At 38.5% G+C, this 20,012-nt stretch overlaps 1 protein-coding gene across 2 annotated transcripts in view; it reads left to right on the plus strand.

The window, feature by feature from the left end:
* ryr2a (ryanodine receptor 2a (cardiac)) overlaps positions 1 to 20,012 on the plus strand; it is a 95,375-nt gene that overhangs the window by 16,506 nt on the left and 58,857 nt on the right. For both annotated transcript variants that reach the window (XM_057032746.1, XM_057032755.1), the window contains exons 15-36: positions 2,245 to 2,340; positions 3,513 to 3,631; positions 4,979 to 5,112; positions 5,810 to 6,051; positions 6,125 to 6,317; positions 8,123 to 8,327; positions 8,961 to 9,065; positions 10,067 to 10,170; positions 11,010 to 11,093; positions 11,228 to 11,387; positions 11,745 to 11,892; positions 11,985 to 12,088; positions 12,345 to 12,449; positions 12,529 to 12,703; positions 13,322 to 13,530; positions 13,620 to 13,796; positions 16,863 to 16,963; positions 17,328 to 17,436; positions 17,514 to 17,674; positions 17,749 to 17,908; positions 18,962 to 19,048; positions 19,638 to 19,769. In XM_057032746.1, the coding sequence (XP_056888726.1) occupies positions 2,245 to 2,340; positions 3,513 to 3,631; positions 4,979 to 5,112; positions 5,810 to 6,051; positions 6,125 to 6,317; positions 8,123 to 8,327; positions 8,961 to 9,065; positions 10,067 to 10,170; positions 11,010 to 11,093; positions 11,228 to 11,387; positions 11,745 to 11,892; positions 11,985 to 12,088; positions 12,345 to 12,449; positions 12,529 to 12,703; positions 13,322 to 13,530; positions 13,620 to 13,796; positions 16,863 to 16,963; positions 17,328 to 17,436; positions 17,514 to 17,674; positions 17,749 to 17,908; positions 18,962 to 19,048; positions 19,638 to 19,769 (3,110 nt within the window). The remainder of the gene's footprint in view (positions 1 to 2,244; positions 2,341 to 3,512; positions 3,632 to 4,978; positions 5,113 to 5,809; positions 6,052 to 6,124; positions 6,318 to 8,122; positions 8,328 to 8,960; positions 9,066 to 10,066; positions 10,171 to 11,009; positions 11,094 to 11,227; positions 11,388 to 11,744; positions 11,893 to 11,984; positions 12,089 to 12,344; positions 12,450 to 12,528; positions 12,704 to 13,321; positions 13,531 to 13,619; positions 13,797 to 16,862; positions 16,964 to 17,327; positions 17,437 to 17,513; positions 17,675 to 17,748; positions 17,909 to 18,961; positions 19,049 to 19,637; positions 19,770 to 20,012) is intronic.

The following is a 20,012-nucleotide window of genomic DNA, read 5'->3' on the forward strand; positions in this document are numbered from 1 at the left end:
ATTACAGATTTACAATTAACTAAAAAAGCTTTGATACTGGGACTAGCTTGCGGCAAGCACATGCCAAATTTTACCTATCTAATCAGAGAAAGTTTGACAGTAAACTTGCATTTATAGCGAAATCAGCACATTCTGGCATAACTCATTTGCTAAGGATAAGAAGGTTAAGCTATGCTGAGCCAAGATAACTCAGACGAGTCCACATTTACAGCAATCCTAAAGAGAAGGCACAATTAATCACAGAATCAACTCATCAGCTGCAAACCAGTGGAAAACAAGGATCAGTGGAAAACAACAATGAGAGAAAGTTGTATCCTGAATGTTTTTTATCATGTGAGTGGTTGATGTTTTTTCTCATTTATTGCATTTCATCTTATTCTTTTGGGGATTACACTTCAGGGCCACTACAAAATGCTCCATCTTTATTCTTCTGCCCACCTTTGAGCACTTTAAATGTCTGCCATTACCCATTCAGCCACCAGTGACAGATAGTCCCTTACTGGATGCCACCTACACATCCAGAGAAATAATCACGTGCTGAACCAACTTGTGAAGAAGATGCAAATCAATAGACAGTTTGACCATGTAGTACATTGCAATTAAAAAAAATCTATTTTCAATGAGCCCAGTATGAAAAATGCCATTGTAATATCTAGACTAGAATTATTTTCAGGATTGCAGAATCCAAAGAACTAAGAGTTCAAAGCTCCCATTACGATTTTGTAGGCAAACAACTGTATTCATAGCTGAATGGATCCAGCTCAGCAGATCGGACATACTGTAGAAGTTTGATAAATGTGATTATGCTCTCTCCTTCTCTGCATTTCCTGGCTGTGCTATTAATAGCTCCAAATTCTAACCGGAACATCAATATACAGTATAGTCACTGTAAGGAGAAGCCATTGAAACTAAGAGGCTTGAATTTGTGAGGTCTTGTCAAAACTGGTGTGCTGATTTCAGTGTCAGTTGATCACATAAAATGATGAGCAAATAGGCTGCTCAGTGATCTGAGAGCAGACTGTGTTCAACAAGCTAATAAATAATCCTCTTTAGATAACTATTAACATTAACACCCCTTTACTATTTGAACGCCAACAACTATTAATACTAATAGAAAAATATACTGAAATATTACATTGTAATATAATTATGATAAGATAAGATAAAACTTTATTGATCCCACATCGGGGAAATTTATGTGTTACAGAAGTAGCCAGTGATATACAACACTAAAAGAAAAAAAATATTTTATTATGTACATTACTATGTACATTATACATTATATACAGAAGGGGAAATTATATATACAGTAGAAGGGAATATTAGACTACATGAAGAAAAATAAATATGCAAATAAGAGATTCCGGAGGTAGTATGATTAAGTAGTGCAGAAAAATATGCCAACCATGGGTTATTGGTGCGACATTAAGAGTTGTGGATGTTGTGCAATCCGACAGCAGTTGGGATGAATGACCTGCGGTAGCGTTCCTTTTTACACCGTGGGTGTAACAGTCTGCTGCTGAAGGAGCTGCTTATGGCCCCCACAGTCTCGTGTAGGGGGTGAGAGGGGGTGTCCATAATTGATGTCAGCTTGGCCAACATCCTCCTCTCACCCACCTCCTCAATGGAGTCCAGAGAGCAGTCCAGGAGTGAGCCAGCCCTTCTGACCAGTTTGTTGAGTCTCTTCCTGTCCCTCTGATGTCAGCTTGGCTAACATCCTCCTTTCACCCACCTCCTCAATGGAGTCCAGAGAGCAGTCCAGGAGTGAGCCAGCCCTTCTGACCAGTTTGTTGAGTCTCTTCCTGTCCCTCTTTGAGCTTCCACAGCTCCAGCAGACCACAGCGTAAAAGATCGCTGATGCCACCACATCAGTCATAAAAAGTCCTAAGCAGTGTCCTGCACACTCCAAAGGACCTCAGTCTCCTCAGCAGATGGAGATGGCTTTGGCCCTTCTTGTACAGGACGTCTGTGTTATGAGTCCAGTCCAGTTTATTGTTGAGGTGAACACCCAGGTATTTGTACTCCTCCACGATCTCAATGTCCAAACCCTGGATGATAATATAACATGCATTTTTACTCTACTTTTCGACTACTGATTCCTGTTTTTAGCAAATAACCTTTGCTCCAAAACTAACTGAGATATCGAAAAAGCTATTAGCTCCATTTTGTTTTTTTTTCAATACCAGTATCACGTCATAACAAGATATTTTAAGGCCGTTTCCATTTTCTCCTATCCTCCTTTAGCTGCACTGATCCGAGGGAACCGAAAGAATTGTGCTCAGTTTTCCAGTTCACTGGACTGGCTGATCAGCAGATTGGAGAGACTGGAAGCCTCCTCAGGTAAGGCAGCTTGCTTACTAACACAGGCCAAACTACACTGCATATATGCTCAAATAAATCAAGGGAACACATAAATAAAAAGTGGAACCATCCATAGTGAACTATGGCAGTGATTAATGCATCAATATCTAATATATTGAGGGCTTGGGAACAGGCTGGTAAGTCTGGTACTTATGATACACCAGCCACAAGATGTTGCCGTGTACATTGATCACTGTCATTGGGTCTAAAAATAGTTCTGGGCTCTTATTCTGGCTGCTAACAGCAGTAAGGGTTGCCTATGTGCTTACTGTAAAAAAAAATCATCTGTGCAGAGAACAGGGTGCTTGTTGTGATGTTTTTTGACACAGTACCACATGCAGAAACATGACACAACACAAGTGGCCTGCTATATGTAATTGTGTGACTCTGATACTTCTTGTTCTGTTCCTCCTTGAACAAAAGAGCTGATAGTGGACCTTTTTGTCCCTTCACATCCTCTTTCTCTTGGCATTTCTTCCACATTAGTCTTACCTCCCCAACGATGTAAATTTTAATTTGGCAAATAACTCTCAATTCTCCAAATGAGAGGCAAAGTCTTCAAGCAGTTAATTTCCTAGTGAAAGCTATGCTTCAACCTCTGACATTATTATTAATAGTCACAAGAGCTGCTGACTGTCTCCTTCCCTTGCCATCCCTTGCTGTCAGTTGAAGGAGCCCATGCCAGAAGGGCAGCACACACATACTTGACACTACAATAGGAGAAACAGCAATGCCTCTGACTGACACATCCTGGAGTAGCAGCACTACAGTTGGGCATACTCTGTTTGCTATGCCACCTCATGCTAGCACTACCAGTGAGGGCTCTGGAGAGTACAAATCTAACAAAGAATTTGCTAGAAAGGATAAGGAGAGGGCCACCATTGACAAAATGTGGGTTGTTTTTGTGCTTTCATTTCCTTTCCAACTGCTGTCTGTTTTGATGATACAAAAGCAGATAAAATATATATTCACAATCATAATTGATTCGTAAATGGACATATTGATGTCCCAGAAGTGTGGTGATTATGTTTTCCCTTTATTTTTTGTTAGTGGTGTACGTAAGATTGCAATATACCAACATTTAAAACCTTTTTTTTAAAATTTGTTTGTTCCCAAAAAATCAAAAAAGATGTTCTTGTTTACTGTTCTAGGTATACTAGAGGTGATTCATTGTGTGCTGGTTGAGAGTCCTGAGGCCTTGAACATAATCAAAGAAGAACACATCACATCTATTATATCTCTATTGGACAAGCATGGGAGAAACCACAAGGTACACTTACTAATATGTATGCACATGTGTCAAAATCAGTGGTTGCTGCTGGTGTTTCAAGGAGGGGAAGCACATTTTTGACATCAAAATAAAATTTGTACATTCATTTAAAGGGAAAATCAGTTCTCCTTTCCCTTTGAACATTTCCCTTTCCGTCACCCTGTCATACTATCTAGGTGTGTTTCCCAAGGATTTGATTTCACTAAAGTTGCTGACAATATTAGCATTGACAATATATAATATTGTTTAGCATTGTTTTATTTACGTGATTTAATGGAAATGGTCGCCAAGCAAATGCCAATGAATGCCGCAGCCTGTCTCTGGACTTCTCTTACAAGATCTGTAAATGAATGGCCTGGACTAAGCTGAAAAATGCTATCCTGTCTACTCTTTGTCAATCACAAAGGGATTCAGCCTTTAGACGGATCCTCAAATCACATGCGGGTCATAGATTCAGTTTGGCAATATTTAGATGTTGATTATTCTGAGACTTCTATATAACATTGACATTGGAATAATAGCATGTAGAACTACAGAAAGACCTGTTTTCTAGTGGGATGGGTTAAGATAAACACATACAATGTGTTCAACAATTTGTACATCCATTAGCCAAAGATGGTTTTAATAAAATGGTAAAGGCACTATACCTTTACAGTCAGCTCTGACCACTCAACGTGCTTTACATTACATGTCTGCATTCACCTATGTACAGTCACATAATACACAGGCAGCAATTTGGTGTTCAGTATCTTGCTGAATGACGGGATCAAGATAGACTCCTAGAGGGGGTGGGTGTTGAGCAGACAGTGTCCTTTTTTCCTTGCCACTGTTGCTTGTCTGGGGTTAGGCCCTGGGATTCTGGAAAGTGCCTTGAAACAATTTTTGATTGTAAAGGCGCTATATAAATAAAGATTGATTTGATTTGATTTGATTTGCTTGATGGGTAGGGGCTCGCCTAATCTTTGTTGCCTGCCCAAGGAGACAGCTCAGGTAGATCTTATATAGTAATGGAAGGGGAGATCCACCAATCTTCTGAGCCATCATCAGTACATTTGGGGATTTTCGAATGGACAACTGTAGAAATTCCTCAGCAGAAGTTAACTCCAGAGTGTCCTCAGGAAGAACAGAGTGTGCTTTTTTAAAAATGAAGTGGTGTTTACTGGCAAGCCCAGGTCTTTGAAGATGTGCAGTAGAAGGAACATAGACTGTCTGCACCTGTAATCATTTTTAATGCTGTTTTGCAGTATCAACATTTGTATTCTCCTTGTATTTATTTTCTTATGGAGAATATGATAAACACATCTAATAATAATAATGCACAACTAACAAATTTCTTCTTTCTTGTAGGTTCTAGAAGTGCTGTGTTCCCTCTGTGTTTGCCATGGTGTGGCAGTACGTTCTAATCAGCACTTAATATGTGACAATCTTTTGCCAGGAAGAGGTCTTCTGTTACAAACTCGTCTGATTAACCATATAAGCAGGTACCAACACTCATAAACAGCAACATGCACAAGCTTTATCTTATACCAATTTCGATCTGATGTGTATGAACAGTATGTATATATCTTTAGTGGATGCAGGAAGAAAGTACAACAACGTAGAATTGTGGTACTAGTAGGGGCAAAGTTGGCTATTAGTTGATAATTAAAGGTTGATAACTTGTGACACTTATTAATAATGAACTCCACATGGCTTCCCTTTGTTACCCATTCTCTTCATAATTTTTATGCTGAAGAAAGAAATAAGCTGGAAGGTTATAGCTCTAAGCTAGCCTGGGAAAGCCTTGGGAATCCATTAGATACCCTCAAGACTAGACATAAAATTCTCACAAAAAGCTTTTCGTGCTGAGAGACAGTTTTGAGAAATTATGTTGAAAGCCACATTATTATGATGATGATGATGATGATTATTATTGTTATTGTTATTATTATTATTATCGTTAGGATTATTATGATTATTATTATGATTATTGGTTGTTGTTGTTGTTGTTGTGGTAGTGCAGAATACATAATAATAATAAAATAATTATAAGAACTGTAGCAATTCATGAGGGGAATAGACAAAGGTAGATGAGACATTATTTAGTGGTCATTATAGCAGTGGCAGTATTAAAGTTGATAATGCAATAATGGAATATTTTCCAGAGTGCTAAATGATCATTTTTCCTGCTTCTAACAGCATGCATCCAAACATCTTCCTGGGTGTCAGTGATGGCTCAGCTCAATACAAAAAGTGGTACTATGAAGTAGTCGTGGATCATGTGCAGCCATTTGTGACATCAGATGCCACTCATCTTCGGGTGGGCTGGGGTAATACCGGTTGCTATGCCCCCTACACAACTGGAGGGGAGGGCTGGGGAGGCAATGGAGTGGGTGATGATCTTTATTCATATGGTTTTGATGGACTTCATCTTTTATCAGGTGAGATTTCATGTAACACCTTGATAACATCTGATGAAACTGTAACGTCATATTACCATTATTCTGTCCTCAGGCTGTATTGCCCAGCCAGTTAACTCAACCAGTCAACACCTTTTGAAACCAGAGGATGTGGTAAGCTGCTGCTTAGACCTCAGTGTGCCCAGTATCTCCTTTAGGATTAATGGCCAACCCGTTCAGGGCATGTTTGAAAATTTCAACACAGATGGCCTTTTCTTCCCTGTGGTGAGCTTCTCTGCTGGAGTCAGGTAAGGCTTATAGTGGGCATAAAAAACAATCTTCACACCTTAAAATGACATTTTTTTTTCAATATGTAAAAAAATGAGACAAGCTTAGTTCTGTAAGTGCCATTGTTCGGGCATTGATTGGTGTACCAATTTTCAAATTTGCCAAAAGGTGTGTTTTCACTGCGACTATGACTTCTTTGTAAATATTGGCACTGGTCCTCTCAGTTGGTCCTCCAAATGGTCGTGTCTCCACTGTGGGGTCACGTCATTTATTTTGATCGCTGCTTAATCGTATAATAGTTTAATCTGTAATGTCGCCACCAAACCACAAGTCAAGCAGTGTCTGCTAGGCTACTGGTAATACTCCTCTTCTACAGCCTGAGCCCTGTAAACTTACCACAAACTTCACCACTAGTCTCAGGGCTGCTCCATTGAAAAAAATTGGGCGTGTTGCAGAGCTACTTCATTACACACAGGTTTGGATCAGGAGACTTTTTTGTCAGTCTTGTGATATTACACGTGTACAAAGTTTCACCCACACTGATCAAATGTAGTCCAGGCATTTTATCTCTCTAGGGGGACGTTATACAATAATGTGAATACTGAAATGAACATGTATTCAGGTCAGAAGTCTGTTCAAACCCATGGGTTCTGAGGCAGGGTCTAAACCATATCCATAAATTAGAAAAACTTTTCAATTAATGGCAAAATATTGATACTTGTCATGCTGTCAGAGCTGCACCCTCTGATGAAATGCTGTATATTTTGCAATAAAGCATCATCGATGTTTGATGCGATCAACACACTAGGAGAAGGCTGTCAGAATGTGAAACATGTAATTTCCTGTTTCCAGCAGGTCGTCCTATATAAGTACATATTGCACTATTTTTCCAGGCAAAGACCATATATCAAATATATGAGATTTCACCATGATTTTGTCTCGGCTCAAAAATCTTGAGCTCATTTGTACAAGGCATCAAAATTAAAAAAAAATGGGCAAAAATCTATTGAAATGGGCAGACTTCCTGTCAAACATAGAGCATGACTTTAAGAGAATTTTGCATAATTGTATTTAGGTGGTTCCATAGAAACCTTTTTTCATAACCATATCTGGAACCTGTTAAAATAATATACATTTTCATCCAATCTGGTGCACCTGCAAAATTTTAGTTTTCAAGCATTTTCAAGCCCTCAAAAAGGCAGGTGGCTTACTATAAAATAACCAAACTAAAATAAAAAGTGAAAAAAGTATTTTGCAACAATATTGTGCCAGGTAGTGCTCAGGCTCTTAAAAAGTAGGCAGACTGCAGACAGGCCAACACATCCAACAGAAAAAATCAGTAATCCTTTTCAAGTCATTTAATATCCAGAACACAACATGAGGGCTAATGCTGGACTCTTTAACAAAAGACAGTCTCGCACAGTACGAAAGGACAACAGATTTTACAAGGGAGAGCAGAGATAAACAGGCACAAGTGACACACATGAAGGACAGGAGGAAGAGGAAAAAACACCAACAAAACAGAGAAAGTAATAAACATAAACATACACAACAGACACATCCTAATGATTGCACGTTATGCATCTGTTTCACTTCATAATATTCCATCTTATGTATTTCATGACTTTTATCCTGTGTACCTACAATGGTAGATCCCTTGATTGCAAAATAATTATGCATTATAATTATGCACTATTATGCATCTATGTTTCCTTTGTATTAGTTTTAAACAAATCCTGAATGTACCTGAATGATACTGTATGTTGAACTATTTATGGTTGAAGAAAGGAAATAAAAATTAACACTTTAGCTTTTATTATTGCAGGGTACGTTTCCTCCTTGGGGGTCGTCATGGAGAGTTTAAGTTCCTACCCCCTCTGGGTTATGCACCCTGTTTTGAAGCAGTATTGCCCAGGGAGAGGCTGAAACTAGTGTCCAGTCAGGACATAACTGGACCTGGAAACCTAATAGGACCCACTGTAATGATGAGCCAGGCAGCTTTCACACCCACACCTGTGGATACTAGCCAGGTGAAGACCACTGTCACCATTATTAGCAGCTTAAAACAGAGTTATAAGTATAAGATTAATAATATTTTATGACACATGTTGATCAAATATTTGTATACATTTCTAACCATCCAGTCCAGTGAAAACATCTTGTGTTACCTAAATTTGCACTCAATCTCATTTGACTTGATAAAAATGGTTGTGTTTTGAATTGAAAATCTTAAGCATCTAGCTATATTATGTGGCTATGAACCATTTACTTTTGCAAAAAGGATGGTGAAGCATGCAACATAATAGTACCGGTACTTAATGCCGCCTTTTACATGTTGAAGTATAGTGCATTGCTGTTGCTGGAACAGTGTAATTATTGTATCTTTTTTGGTAATTATATAGTGCCCTTTACTAAAATACACAAGACTACAGATACAAGTAAATTCCATTTTCATTGCTCCAATAAATCTTTACACAGTTAGTTCCACAATTCCTTTTGCAGACAGTGCCTCTTTGGGCCGAAGTTACTATGGTCCTTGTGAAGTATAAGAATCAGTTCGCTCTCCTTAAATCAACCTTGACACATTACAACTCCACTGACATCTTTTGCCAATACATACATTGAAAGATAAATCATGTCATGTTATTTCTCTTTGTAAATAGATTGTGCTGCCGCCCAACTTGGAGAGGATAAGAGAAAAACTTGCTGAGAACATTCATGAACTTTGGGTGATGAATAAAATAGAACTCGGCTGGACCTACGGCACAGTAAGTATCAGCCAAATAACTGCGTATGTGTAACAGTGTAATTATTCTAGTGATGACAAGTCACTGTGCTTTAGGCCCAAATGCCAATAAAAATGAATGGTAGGTTAGTATTAGCTATTTTATTGAATAAAGGCAATGCCACCGGTTAACCCTTGCATTGGGATGTCTGACCATAGCATAATTACACATGAGTGCAACTGTGCAATATGCAAGGATGTGTTATAAAACTCTCTTGGCCTTTCAATAATTGAACCAAAACTTGCAACCAATATTTTGTATAGTGTATCACAAGATATTAAACACAATAGGCCAGACAAGAATTCACAAGTTTTTAAGGATTATTTCTGCAGTATTGGCCTAGTTATAGTCTTTCAAGCCATACTTTAATCAGCTTCAAAAGAAGCTAGTGAAAAGCTATGAAACTAGTTTTGTTTTTTTAGGTGGTGTGTGCATATTTCTCCACTGGTAAATTACCGGTAGGTTATTTGAAACAAGGCTGTTGACAGGCTTACCCCAGTCTTGTGATGCTTCTCAGAAGTGACACACACCAACGGATTGATGGCAAACTTGATTTTAATAATGGATAATAAGGTCCTAAACAAGCACAGTAAATTCACCAGTCTTCAGTTAGTCATCATTATTTCCCATCGCCAATTGTATTTAATAGAAGCTTAAGGAGGTGAAGGGGTTTGTGGAACATTAAACATTTGGACATTTCACACAGCTTTTGTTTGGTTTTTGGGGAGGGGGTGTTTTTTTCCAATTCTAAAGTATAAAGGATCAACAAAGACAAATTATTTCACATATTCTAGAATCCAAATTTTGGGACACATTTACAGAACTTGCAAATTCTGCCTCACAAGTCATGGTACAAATTTCTTCTCAACTTGGATTTTTTTCATATCATTTAATTACCCACACTTAAATGAACAAGAAAGCTTTCAGTGTTTCTTTTAGAATGCCTGATGACTGAATTGTAGAATTCTGTGTCTATGTCGCAGGAAAGAGACGATGGCAAGCGACAACATCCCTGTCTGGTGGAATTCTCAAAGCTTCCTGATCAAGAGCACAACTATAACTTACAGATGTCCCAAGAGACTCTCAAGTAAATGGGGAAAAACACAACTTATTTAGACCAAATTTCAATGATGTGACTAGCCACATGTAGAATTCAAGTCATCAAATTCAGGGAACACATTAATGTTGGGATGAAGGGATTAATATACTATTAATAACACCACCCAATTGGCCCAGGGATGAATTGCAAATAATCTATTGAGCCTAAAACAGTGATCACCAACATGAAAATGAAAGACACAATCACAGTGTAATGCCGAGTCAGTCACACAGGAATAGTAATGGAAGCAAACATAAGTTTGAATCAGTTCCCCCTTTTGTCATGCAAATGTGACAGACAAGAGGTGGAAATGAGAGAAAATTACCAAGGCAATCTAAATTAAATAATGATTTCGCAGGTGGTGGCCTCTGTTGGTGCACTGATAGGTGCAAGTTGGGTTAGAAAAAATAAGGTGGATTATGAATAACGTTTGAACCTTATTATAATCAATAAATTTGTAAATTAGAATTGTAATATCTAGGGCACCACCCTAGAATCAGAGAGGGGAGAGGTATAATGTTGTGCAGCTACAGGTCAATTTGGGCACATTTCCCAAAGGATGGGCACCTGCATCGATTAAAAGAGCTCATTAATAGTGCTGTCGAACATGGTCAAGTTACAGAATGCATCACTTTGAGCTGCTGCTTTTGTAGTTGAGGTCATCAACACAGAGACAATGGCGAGAGACACAGGATAATCTTAACACAAAACTAAACATGACAAATTCATAATGTGGAATACAAAAGATCTGTATCTGATTTTCTAAATATTAACTCAAATAGCAAATAAAACACTTGATTATACACATTTCTTTGCTTTTGTTACAGAACTCTCTTGGCCTTGGGTTGCCATGTTGGCCTAGTAGATGAACATGCTGTTAAAACAGTGAAAACCTTAGATCTACCAAAAACGTAAGTTTCTACAGCCTGAAGTATAAAACACGATGGGTTCAACCACAAATGACCACAGCTGGAATATATACAGGACAGAATACACTTCCCATCTGGCTATAAAACATTTCAGTGATTCCGCTTCATCTGTGTAGCTACGAGTTGTCTAGTGGCTATAGACCTGCTCCTCTGGACCTCAGTCACATCAAACTGACCTTAACTCAAGAAGCCATGGTGGACAAACTTGCTGAGAACGCACACAACGCCTGGGCGAAGGACCGCATCCGTCAGGGATGGACCTATGGTATTCAACAGGTGTGAATCAAAGACATGTTGAATTTTAAAATTCTAAATTCCTTCTCGGATGGGATGAATGAATGGACTGATTAATTAGCGGTTATTGACACAATATGGGAACATGTTGTTTACCGATTAGCTAAACAATCACTAGTACAATGTACTGTATATTGTTTTGTACCTTTGTTAATAATATATGTCTAGAAGTATAATCATATAATCACATTGACTCAACAAAATCCCATTTTTGGAATTTATTTTATAAACTACATGGTATTATATCACACATAGACACATATTCTGCAACAAATCTCAAACATCTTAATGGGAAAATGAGACTGAGAACCTAAAAGTGCTTTTTTTCTCTCTCCCCAGGATGTAAAGAACCGCAGAAATCCCCGTCTGGTCCCCTATATTTTGCTTGACGAGAGGACCAAAAAGTCCAACAAAGACAGTCTGAAAGAAGCCGTTAGGACTCTCCTAGGATATGGATACAATCTTGAGGCTCCTGACCATGACCACGGTATCATGATTGCCATCCTATGTATAAATATAGTTTCATTTTTAGAAAAGAACCAGATTGCTCATTCGTACCCTATATCTCCTGTCTTCCAGCACATCACTCAGGCCTCAGCAAGATGTCTGTTGAGCGGTTTCGCATTTTCAGAGCTGAAAAGACCTACTCTGTTAATGTGGGAAAGTGGTACTTTGAGCTGATGGTAAGAAAAATCAATTTTGGTTTTGATAAAATACAAGTTACTGCAAAGGCAGTTTCCAATTGCTTTGATTTTTGCCACTTTGGTTCACCTATGTCATGACCATGATGTACATCGTATGATTGACTCCATGATCACTAGTAGCAGCCCACATGGTTACCTTTTCACCATAGAGCAGTACTGTTCCACCCCTGTCACCTGTACACCTGCACAACCTGTTTGACATTTACTTAGATGAATATTACTGCATATTTTCCAGGTAGTAACAGCAGGGCAGATGAGGGTAGGCTGGGCCCGCCCAGGATGTCTCCCAGACCAAGATCTTGGATCAGATGACCAGGCCTTTGTTTTTGATGGTTTCAAGGTATTGTTCATGTTTTATGCAATCAATCGTGTTTCTGAAGAAGAAAGTTGTCTTTTTTTTTTGGAACCCTTTTTTGCAGGTTCAACGCTGGCATCAGGGTAATGAACATTATGGACGAGTCTGGCAGGCTGGTGATGTGGTTGGATGCATGATAGATCTGAATGACCGCACGATGATGTTCACACTCAACGGAGAAGTGCTGCTGGATGACTTGGGTTCTGAGGTGGCCTTCAAGGACTTTGAAGTTAATGAAGGTCAGCCATATAAACTAGATCTATCATAATAAATATTCTATAACATAAAATAAATTATTAAATACTGCAGTGCATTATACATGTGTCATTATTCATTGTATTACATGATAATAACAATTAAAATAACTTTATTTACAGAGCAGGTAACAGATAAAACCAATAAATACAACAACTGCTAAAGATTACTCTACATCATAAATTATGATTCATATGGGACAGAGAACAAGTGGGTCTTTAGCTTTGGTTGACTGATTATTGTCCAGTGGAAGAAATTCCATAGTGGTTGTGCGAGGAAATCGAGTGTGGTGCTGGACACCGACAAATGTATATATACTTTGTCAATGCCAACACAGCTTTAAAATTATTTGTTCCTTTATATTCCAACAAGTTTTTACTTTATAATTTTTTTTCTATTATTCCATTTGGGGTTTTTTATATAAGTTCCAGTCATCTGAATGTAAAATCAAAATAATTAATTCATTGATTTCCATTAACTCGTGCATTGTGTTTTTACCAAGCATCATAGGAGGAACATTTTTCGTTAACTTAAAGCATCAGTTAATTTTCCTGGTACTCCTGCCCATGTTTTACTGTTTGTCCTATCACTGTTTTTTTTAGGTTTCATTCCAGTCTGCAGTGTGGGTGTTTGCCAGGTGGCAAGGTTAAACCTTGGAAAAAATGTTAGCACGCTAAAGTATTTCACCATCTGTGGCCTTCAGGAGGGCTATGAACCATTTGCTGTCAACATGAACCGTGATGTGACAATGTGGATCAGCAAAAGGCTGCCTCAGTTTGTACCTATTCCTACAAATCATCAGCACATTCAGGTACAGTCAGGACTACATCCTACTTTTGGTAATGGCATAAAATTCTAACCTAAATAAATTTTACATTTCTTATTTTTTTATTGCTTTAGGTGACTAGAGTAGATGGAACAACAGAGAGCTGTCCATGCCTCAGAGTCACCCAGTGTTCTTTTGGCTCCCAGAACAGTGATATTGGCACCACCTTCTACAGACTAAGCATGCCTATAGAGTGTTCTGAATCCTTCTTTAGATCTCGATCTAATGAGACTCTCTTCTCATCAAAGAAGGTATTAGTACGAATATGATATTTGATGTATGAACACATTAAACAGATTCATCTTTTTTTCTTAGGATATACTTTCTGTTTCAGCGCATAAATTGGTGATGCTTACTACATTTATTTGCTTTACAAAAATGATCAATATTGCTTTGAGAAGAGGAGATAGGGCAAAGGGGAGAAGACAAGTAGCATTTAGAAAAACTGAAATATTGAGAGAAGGAAAAAGAAAGAGAGAGAGAGGGAGCTCCTATACATAAATGTATTATTATTATTTTGTGGCAGGAAACGACACAAATGAAGTACATGTGAACAAAATGAAGTGTTTATACAAATGGGATAGAGAGAACCAGTAAGGCGGAGATGAGACTAAAGAGGAGACAAACGTTAGTGCAAGTTAGATGTCACGCCTCAACAGAATGCTCTTCACTAGAAATGATTACCGGTATATAAAAAAATACCCCTGCTAAAACAGACTAATTTCGAGAACACAGAAACCAAAGCAGCATTGGAACAATTCAAATAGTATGAAACCCAATGGTTTTAAATGAAACCTGGATTCTGAGGCTTTAATTCAATTAGTTTTTCTGTCTTTTTTAGTACTGTATTCCTTTAATACCACCTTCCACCTTTTAATAAAGACTTGTGGTTGGTAACATTAAATCAAATTGAATTTTAAGTAATCAGTGCTTTAAGTGGGCTGGTACGGACTATACTGGAGTGCTGTCATCTCAATTTCTGCCTCTGGTGCTCCGGGAATTTTGACATCGTACTGGGACTTCTCATGAACCCATTGTACACTTGTCCTGTTCCACTTCTCTCTTTACAATTCTGGCAGGCATGCATCTATGGCTATGCTAAATTGCCCAGTGTACACTAGTACGCGGCACACACATGTCCCTCACACGACGTTCACTTCTAAGGTGGTCTCGTGAGTTGAATGTGCCAGAAAATCCATAAACAAGAAGACATCTTGCAGATGTTGAATGAGAATGTCAACGCGAGTCAAAACCAGGTTGATTTACTGCTTGATTTGAGTCAGATGGTTAGTGAACCTAGTTACAAATGTTGCCCTGGCTCCAAAAGGGCGACAAGAAAACCCGGACCGGTGACACTGAAGTTGACAGAAGAGGACAGATTGATGTTAATGCTAATTTTACAAGTGAAGTGCAATCAGCTAGTAGTAGCATTTCTGCTATCACAAAGGTAACTTCTGATTCACCTGTTGCCAGTGATGTCAACAATAACTCTACAGGACTAGAATGGCCAGACTGCTGGTCAAAGGACAAAATTAGGTAATTTTCATAACACAATGAGTGGCTTATATGTAAGGACAAAGCGCTCATGTCCAAGCTTTGTAGCAAAGTTAAACCATCAGCTACCCAAAAACATCAGGGACTGATGTTTAATCTCTACATTTGGAGCTGAGAAGGCAAAACAACTTCTGTCTGTGTTCTTTAAACCTTTTATGCACAGAGATTTTAAGTTGCACATAAAAGCAGCAGAGATGGAGGTTGCTTACCATGATGATAGAAATCAATCAATCAATCAATCAATCTTTATTTATATAGCGTTTGTTACAATCAAAATTGTTTCTAGGCGCTTTACAGAATCCCAGGGTCTGACCCCCAACAAGCAACAGTGGCAAGGAAAAACTCCCCTTTAACAGGACGAAACCTTGAGCAGGACCAGGCTCATGTAGGGGGACCCTCCTGCTGATGGCCGGCTGGGTAGAGAGAGAGGAGAAGGGGGAGGACAGGCAGAGGAGAGAATAGGCAGAGATCATAGAAATACATTAATTATATTAATTATAATAAACTGCCGGTAGAGTTGAGTGGGTCAGCGGGGTCAGAGGTCAGTAGGTCAGGATACAACTATGAAACAAACACACGAGTATGTCATTTGAATTATTTACTTGTCACCTGCATAGCTTGCTTCTCCAATTTTCTGCACGTTTGGTCTCCATCTGAATGGTAGGTGCCCATTAGTTCCCTTGGACATCATTCTGTATGTCACTGAGGACTGTCCCCTTGAAGACCTCCTTAGGGCCAGTATCCAAGTGAACGGACTTAAATTGTATGGAAATTTCCAAACATATTTCTTTTTAAAAACCAGCACCAGTTTCTAGTTTTTAAACATATCACTCAGTTGTACGTTGGTACTGACCACCCACTGCCTAATTTACCTGCTTACAGTTGAATAAGGGGAATACCGGCACTTATTTTTGTTTCACTTAAAGCACTGGTTTTAATGTATACCTAACTGAACTATAACTTCATTATAATTTACTGCTCATACACTTATCAAGCAAAACGTGAGCATCTGTCTGATACAATGTGAGATTCAGGTCTGGGTAATTTGGAGACCAATGTCAAACCATTCCTGAACCAATTTTGCTTCAGCGCATGACACATTATCCTGCTGAAGGAGCCCACAGCTGTCCCTTTTATGATATATAATTTGCATGAAAGGATGTACATGGTCTGGGGACTATGTTTAGGAAGGTGGTATGAGTACCATCTACATGGATAGGACCCAAGGTTTTCCTTGCCCAAAGCATCGGAATGCCTTTGCTTGCTTGCATTTTGCCACATCTCATCCTGATGCTATCTATTACCAGGGTACATCAAGCACAAAGACTGGGCCATCCATGTGATGTAAAAAATGTAAAAGACAATGTGATTGATCAGACCCAGCAACCAGGCTTATTCCATTGCTTCTTGATCCAGGTTTCAAGCTAGGCAACCTGACTGGTCTGTGGCTATACAGCCGTATAAGCAACAAATTATTGGACCATCTTGGCGATCGTTTTTCTCCTCATGTTCATCAATAATCCTTAGGCTGTCTGTTTTATCCTGTTTTAAACACATTGACTTTGGGGACAATATGTTAATTTTTGTCCACATATATCCCAGACTGCTGGCATATTGGTTCCTAAATATATTTCAGTTGCCTTGATTGGACAAGAAAATTAGTGTTTTTCAGTTCACCTGTAAGTGGTCATAATGTTAGGCCCAGTCAGTGTGGAATAAGGGCTGTGATCATACGTATGAGTTGATTGTTCACTATTCTGCAGGATTTAGATGACTTTGAAACAGTGTCTGACTTTGAGATCTTGAGCGAATTCAACAACCACAAAGACTATAACCAGGAGAAGCCCCCCAAGCCAAAGCAGAGGTAAACCATACATTTCTACATCCCCGTTCAACTGTGTACAGTCAGCTCTTTCTTTATCTAATCACTGAAACAGTCCGTCTTTGTTTCATCCTTACACCTCAGTGGATTTGAAATAAAATATTGATGTGGCCAAACAGACCTTGAGAAGAAAATTCACAAAAAACTGATTAATACCATTTAGGAATTATATTCTTAATGTTATAGTATTTCCGTTTTCAGCGTTAAACTTACACAGAAAATAAGGCAAATAATATAATGTTCTCAATTTTTCAGTAAAATCTGCTGTGTTGTGTTTTGATCTGCCTATCCCACTTTCTTCTTCTGGTTTAGGCTTTTGCTCATTATTTTCCATCTGATCTTCTAGGTTACTAAAGAGAAACAGGCCAGAAAACAGCTGCTCACCATCTTCTGTGTCGGACGAGATGTTGACTAAAGAAAGGGAGGAATATGACTGCTTTGCACATTACTCTACAGTAAGATATTTTACATTTGTCAACTTCAGTTGACAAGTATGATTAGATGAAACTCTAACCTGTTGTTTTCTGTGCAGTATTTCTATTCAGTGCGAGTCTTCCCTGGACAGGAGCCAAACAATGTTTGGGTGGGCTGGGTAACACCTGACTTTCATCAGTACAACCCAGATTTTGATTTGAACAATGTTCGAACTGTCACTGTTACCCTTGGAGATGAAAAGGGGAAAGTTCACAAGAGGTGTGTTTCTATAATTGTATGTATATGATGAAGGTTTCAGGTTGTGATTTTGGGTTCATTTATCTTTTCCCCAGTATAAAGTGTAGCAACTGTTACATGGTGTGGGCTGGAGAGAGCTGCAGTCCTAATGAGGGGAGGAACAACAATGGCTTGGAAATAGGCTGTCTAATTGATACAACTAATGGACTGCTGACCTTTACAGCCAATGGCAAAGAACTTAGTACTCACTACCAGGTATTCATTTAATGTTTTAACAAACATTGTTCCATCTTCATTAACATTTTATCCTACCCAACCAACTCCTTAATCTGTAGATTGATTTTTGGAACCATGTTTCAAAATATTATATATATATATAATATATATATTAGATGTTTACTTACTATTGGGCTTAATGTTAAAGAACAAAAGATGTATTAGCATTAAGCTGCATTCACGCTAAATGGGTAAGGTGATCGCTTACAGTATATTTTTATAAACTTATCTGCACTTTAGGTAAAGTCCCAAGGAGAGATTTTCGTGTTAGAAACTGCTAAAAAAAACGCTTAAAAAAATCTAGAAATGCATAAAAATATCTCTAATCAACCGAAACAAATCAAATGGCCAGTTATGCTAATGTTTGGCTAAACTGCATCTGCATCTGCTGCAGTATCAAATGTTTTCAGTATGTCGCTGTAGGTAACCACTGGCATTTTGCCTTCTGTCATCGGCCATTCAACTCTGAATATGGTAATTCTCTATATACATTTACAAATGTATATGGCTCATTCCCTGTCAATAATTATTAAAGGTAATTCTCTTAAGCTTCAAATTATAAAGCCAGGTAAATATGTATATTTGTAGACTTGATTCTATTATTTTTATTACACATTTAAAACATTTTTTTCACACCATCACTTATTCCCATTTTGCCTTCTAGGAGCTGCTATAGCCTAGAGTCTGCAGATATGGTGTGTGCAACCTAAGGATATGTGGCCTGTTTTGTATTAATGGTGTCATACAGATGCGCAAGAGGAAAGTTGTTGAGCCTGTATTTCAAACTCACGTATTCCATGCCAGGGAACCGCCAATGGTTACAGTGTCATTGTTGGTAATCCAGCCGTTGTGGATGTGAATACATAATTCCCCTCCTTCTGTCTGTGGTCCCGTCATGCCAATGCGCTATGCCTTTTCTTGCTCGACAGCCATGTCTGGAATAAGTGGTGAAGCTAGTCTTCCGAGAGTAGCAGAATAACCGATTGACTGTGATGTTTCTGAAGAGATAAAAACGTTTCTTTCTGTCCACAGGTGGAACCCAATACTAAGTTGTTCCCTGCTGTTTTTGCCAGGGCCACAAGCCCCAATGTTTTCCAGTTTGAATTGGGCCATGTTAAGGTGGGGACACACAAATGCCTAACTAGTATCAGTTAATATAGCTGTATCACTGTTTCTGCTGTCATCATGATGTGAATTCTAAACACAGTAAAGGTCAATTCAGTGTCAAGCCTTGCCATAACACAAAAAAGAGATCAATAGGATTCAGTCTGACATTTTACAATTTTACAATGATTTTACAATGATCTCAAGGCCCACTGCCCTAGATCATGATGGTAGATTAATGCTACCACCCAGTCCTGTACCCCGGCAGGGTTAGGGTTAATGTCATCAATAATATGACGTCAAAGTGTTTTGTGGGTTACGTGGCCTTGTATCTACATTAATATTATCTCTTCTAAGTGCCAAAGAAGTCAGATAGAGACTCTTAATTTGTACGACCAGGAGGTTAAATAGAGATGAACTTGTGACTGGACCTGATGAGAGCACTTAATTACACACTTATGATGCCGAATATATTAAAGTTTGATGACCAACCAATGCAAAATGGCGGCATCATACGAAAACATTATTCATTATATATATTTTAATGTACCTTATTGAATGCACTTTTTTTAAGGTCTTGTCTTGTTTTTGGAAATGTTCTCAGAATGCAATGCCTCTGTCAGCTGGTCTGTTTAAGAGTGAGAGGAAGAACACAGTTGCTCAGTGTCCCCCACGGCTTCATGTCCAGTGCCTGACCTCTGCTATATGGAGTCGTGTACCTAACTGCTTTCCCAAGGTATAATATAAGTATAGATGCAATTATATTCAAGTCCAGGAACAGCTGTAAAAAACATATGTGATTGGCAAGCTGGTGGCTAAGAACAACCTGCATATCCAAGATCATTTAACAATAAGTGCATGTACTTTCACACAAAGAAACTAAATTCCTGCAGAAGTTTAATTACATTTAACTTGTTCATCACTGCTGTTCATGGCTGCAACCTCATTTGTTAAATTCTTTATCGATTGTTCTTGTGTG

Source organism: Takifugu flavidus, chromosome 1, assembly GCF_003711565.1.
Source record: "Takifugu flavidus isolate HTHZ2018 chromosome 1, ASM371156v2, whole genome shotgun sequence".
Lineage (NCBI taxonomy): Eukaryota > Metazoa > Chordata > Actinopteri > Tetraodontiformes > Tetraodontidae > Takifugu > Takifugu flavidus.